This window comes from Penaeus monodon, chromosome 12, assembly GCF_015228065.2.
Source record: "Penaeus monodon isolate SGIC_2016 chromosome 12, NSTDA_Pmon_1, whole genome shotgun sequence".
NCBI classification, from domain to species: domain Eukaryota; kingdom Metazoa; phylum Arthropoda; class Malacostraca; order Decapoda; family Penaeidae; genus Penaeus; species Penaeus monodon.
Window position 1 is genome coordinate 15,919,041 of NC_051397.1, and position 5,000 is coordinate 15,924,040.

A 5,000-nucleotide genomic window follows, 5' to 3' on the forward strand; every position below is an offset into this window, starting at 1 on the left:
CAGCGAGGGCGTAGATGACAATTATATCTGATCTCGTTTGACCCTTCAGTTCGTAACCAGAGCTCGACGTAGTAAGGTCGGCCTAGCCCTCTCCCTCCGGGCTGGCTGACCTGACCCTGGACCCAGCATACAGCCATACCCATATATAGACATTGTTGCGTGTGTCCCATACTGTGTGTGTCCACTCTTATTGATAAAGAGTCACGCCGTTAACAAGTATAACTACCCTCTATTCACCATTGTACTAAAGAGCACAGCCTTTTACAAACAGGAAGGGAGATAAACAGACAGATAAATAAATTAATAGATCGATATATAGGTATGTGGGTAGATGGATCTATGTGTAAAAAGTTTTTATCCTGTAATGGAAGATAGTATTAGAATACTTTATAATATTGGTTCCCAAATTGGACGGTGCCACCCAATTTTTACTTCTGCTTAGTGAGTTGCAGCCTGATGTTGGGAAGCTGATATCCCTGCACCAACTACATACGTCCCTTTAGCAATAACTGAAGACAGTTGAACTATGTTACTCTGATTTACCCTTCCATGTTGGTGATACCGTTAAACTGTTAAATTAATTTGATTACCAAGGTTTTATTTGTGAAATACATCTTTGTCTTTAATCATGCTGTTTTCAATTTGAAGCATAACAACATAAAAAAGGTGTGTTCGCATGCGTGTAGGGGGGTGGGGGCGCTAGGTATCCAGCTGGAAGCCAAGGGGCGTCAACCTCATTCACGGCAAGCGGGGTATGGATGACCTTACCTCATTGTTAGGAGGAAAACTTCCCCAGCATTAACAGACCTTGTTTCGCCTCATGTGACCCGATTCTGCTCCTGGAGTCTCTCTGTCTGTCCTTTATGCTTGTCTCGATTATTCATCGATATCCATTTCCATGTAAAGTCTTGTCTGACTTGAAATTCCATGGCATCGTTTTGCTTTCACTTGGTGTTTGTCTCATTTTATGACATTTACATATATTGTATTTTGTGGCCTATATAAGACTCGACTGATTTAATGAATTTTCAAAATCTGGATAGCTGTATGTACATGTATATACCTTTCTTTCTGCTCTAGCTTTTGGATTGGTTACATGAATAGGTAGCCACATTGCGCTGATTCTCAAGATTATTTTCTAAAACAATTTCCATGTCTACAGACCTATGTTTGCGCGCGTGTGTGTTTGTGTGTGTGCTACCTAAACTTCCTTTACAAACCCCCCTCACCTTCCCTAGATCGTGTGCGTTCGTATATTCTAGCACATGGCGTCGATCTCAAGGATTATAAAACCCTTTTCCTGCTTCAAAAAGTAAACAAGTTTATCACTCTTTTTTATCTTTATTCCACACATGGCTAACTGTGAGTACTATATATAGATATTACGGCTACGCAGTCAATTGATACTAAGCTTTGAGTATCTTTGAGTATTTGTTTATTCCACTTCCCATAGTTCTTTTTTTCTTAAAAGTGTGTGTGTTCGTACGTGCAAAGATATGAGGCTGCTCGTCCAAATTACGGAACAAAAACAAGTTATTGACAACGTTTTATCACGAACACGTTCCGGACTTGTCGACTCTGGTCAGTGACTACTATCGAAGAATCGGCCGATAATGAGTCTGATGTCGAAGCCTTTTACAGGGATTCAGTTAAGGTTCTCTCTCTCTCTCTCTCTCTCTCTCTCTCTCTCTCTCTCTCTCTCTCTCTCTCTCTCTCTCTCTCTCTCTCTCTCTCTCTCTCTCTCTCTCTCTCTCTCTCTCTCTCTCTCTCTCTCTCTCTCTCTCTCGCAATTTATGTCTCTCTTTCTCTTTCTCTCAATTCAATTTCTTAATCCCAGCTCAGCAGCTCAGTGTCCAGCCGATAGATTCAAGAGACGGAACACTGGGATTGATGCAGACGAACTGCCAATCAAAGGCAGCCAAATGAAGGGAGTTGATTTAGAGTCCATAACTGTTAACTATCTGCAACTCTATGCCAATTAGTGGTAATGGAAGGGCAGGTTCGCCATTCAACTAACAAAAGCGTCTATTCTTGAAGGTATTCTTTATGAGATTCCAAATATGACATTGGTTCTTCATTAACTTATTTTGGAGTCCCAAAAGAGTGATTTATATATGGACTTTTCAGAAATACTAGATAAACATGTAAGTATTTTATTGATCAGATTGTCAAGAGGGACCGAAACGCAGTCATATAAGCATAAAAACCACCTAAACTTCTTGTGTAAACCCTTCTCTTATGTGTGTTCGATCGTTTGCAGAGACTCGATATTCTGGCACAAGGCGTCGATCTCACGGATTATAAACTAGTTACTCCTGCTTAAAAACTACGTTCAAAAGGTGTCCCTCTTTTTATCTTTGCTCTAGACATGTGGGATTGTGAGCGCTATAAATAGTACGATTTGACAATCAACTGATACAAAGTTGCAATGTAACCTTTTAATTGTGTAAGTCATTGGAAGAGAGTTTCTCTCTCTCTCTCTCTCTCTCTCTCTCTCTCTCTCTCTCTCTCTCTCTCTCTCTCTCTCTCTCTCTCTCTCTCTCTCTCTCTCTCTCTCTCTCTCTCTTCTTCTCTCTCTCTCTCTTTCTTTCTTCTCTTTCTCTCTCCCTCCTTCTCATCTGTTTGTGTTCGTCTTTTCTGCCTTTTACTTATTTCCTTAGTTTGTATTCACTGTTTTTCTTTCTCTTCTCTTATCCTCTCTTTCCGTTCCACATTATTTATTAAGAGGTAGATATTGCTATAGCTTTGGCATAGGTATAGAGGAGTCTCTTTACGAGAACTTTCCTCTCCTCTCTCTCTCTCTCTTGTATGCATATGTGTGTCTATGTATGTATCCATATGTGTGTGTGTGTGTGTGTGTGTGTGTGTGTGTGTGTGTGTGTGTGAGTACATTTATTCCACATATTCTTCCCGAAGTTTTCTCCATTTACATCCTTCTTGAGAGTGTTACGTGCGCCGAGGCGAGGCTGCTCATGAAAAAACAAGTTACTGTCAACGACTTATCACGAACATGTTTCGGATTTGGCCGCGTTACTTCGAAGAAGCGGTTGGCAACGAGTCTGAAGCCTTTCTCAGGGAATCGGTTAGGGTTTCTCTTTATCTCTCCATTTCTCTCTCTCTCTCTCTCTCTCTCTCTCTCTCTCTCTCTCTCTCTCTCTCTCTCTCTCTCTCTCTCTCTCTCTCTCTCTCTCTCTCTCTCTCTTTCTCTCTCTTTCCCTTTCTATCTCTCTATCTCTCTATCTATCTATCTAACTATCTATCTATCTATCTATCTATCTATCTATCTATCTATCTATCTCTTCTTCTTCTCCTTCTTCTTCTTCTTCTTCTGCCTCTCTCTTAAATATATTCTTCCGCTACTGAATCTCATTTGCTTTATAAACATTCAGTTGTATATCTAGTGTTTCCGAAATTCCGTTGTATGAATAATCTATCTCGACTTCAGTTTGAAATAACTAGAGGTAATATGTACTTTTCAAGTACTTAAAGTATATGTATTAAAAACTTTGCAGATTGCTCCCGTAACAACGAACTGTGGCTCAGCCTTTATAAAAACAGACTATCAATCATTACAAGTAAACTATTTATTTACTTTTATTTTATTAGTTAGACACTTCTTGTTCCCTGACTAGCCACCAGCAGGTTAATAATTCCAATATCTTATTGGAACTGTAATTCCCATTCAGTTACAAAAAACATTTCGTCTAAATTATTTCGCACACAGTTTGGACCAAAAAATCTGAAATAAAGCAATGAATGTGTTTGGGACAGAATGTACGGCTCCCCCCACCCCCTCTGAGCTTATCATTCCGTAATGAAACCTGACAAGGGTGGACCCACACTAGTGCGTGCGGTAGAGAGATTTGTCCAGATATAATTTCGGCCGAAATTTCCTTATATCTCTATCTATCTATATCTATCTATCAAACTATCTATCTATGTGTGTGTGTGTGTGCATATATAGATAGATAGAGAGATAGATCTATGTGTGTGTGTAGATAAATAGATAGATAGACAGATATGTAGATATGTATATATTTTTTTTTTCTCTATTATCCTCTCAATGTGTAACCTTGGTGTTCCACGCTCGCCATGCACCGTCTCGTGTATACTAAAAACTGTATCTACAGCGATAACAGTCATCGAGAGCCCTGGGTGACTCGGCCACCTTTCAGGTGATAACAGCAGCGACAGGAGAGTTATCGCTAGGCCCTCCAGAGATACATTCGCGGCAGCTACGACTTAGAATTTCACCCATAATTCTGGCCAGAGACCAGCTCGCCGACGGGACGCAGTGCTTCTTGGTCTCGCTGACAGAAGGCAGAGATGGTCATCAGTGTCTCGCGCTCTTCTCTGATTCGTCTCCTCCCTGTACGCCACGCCTGTCCTCAGCCGCCCACGCCCTCACACGGCCCTCGCAGGACCATCACCAGCTTCCAAGGGCTGCAGGGTCTCGCGCAGCCATGGCGGGTATGACTGTGACTTCCGCCCTTTTTCCTCCTGATAAAAAAGGCGAGGAGGTGGAGCTCCACCTGGAGGCTCTCCAGCGATGGCACGACGATACCAAACTCCTGTGGGAGGTGAGAACCCCTCCTCGAGGCCTCAAGGATCACACTCGAGAACAAGTGACAGAACTTGTAGAAACTCTGATCGAGGAGAAAATGCTGGACATACGCCGAGGCTCCATCTATTAGGCGGAGGCTGGGCTCTGAGCTCCATCTGTTAGGCGGAGGCTGGGCTCTGAGCTCCATCTATTAGGCGGAGGCTGGGCTCTGAGCTCCATCTGTTAGGCGGAGGCTGGGCTTTGAGCTCCATCTGTTAGGCGGAGGCTGGGCTCTGAGCTCCATCTGTTAGGCGGAGGCTGGGCTCTGAGCTCCATCTGTTAGGCGGAGGCTGGGCTTTGAGCTCCATCTGTTAGGCGGAGGCTGGGCTCTGAGCTCCATCTATTAGGCGGAGGCTGGGCTCTGAGCTCCATCTGTTAGGCGGAGGCTGGGCTCTGA

General features: G+C 42.9%; 1 protein-coding gene across 1 annotated transcript in view; it reads left to right on the forward strand.

The window, feature by feature from the left end:
* The first annotated feature begins 3,010 nt into the window (after positions 1-3,010).
* The window catches only part of LOC119579636, a 2,074-nt gene continuing 84 nt past the window's right edge, over positions 3,011-5,000 (forward strand). Inside the window, exons 1-3 of the mRNA XM_037927549.1 lie at positions 3,011-3,082; positions 3,513-3,575; positions 4,176-5,000. The exon at positions 4,176-5,000 is cut by the window's right edge and continues 84 nt beyond it. Coding sequence (XP_037783477.1) covers positions 3,011-3,082; positions 3,513-3,575; positions 4,176-4,694 — 654 coding nt within the window. The 3' untranslated portion in view covers positions 4,695-5,000. The remainder of the gene's footprint in view (positions 3,083-3,512; positions 3,576-4,175) is intronic.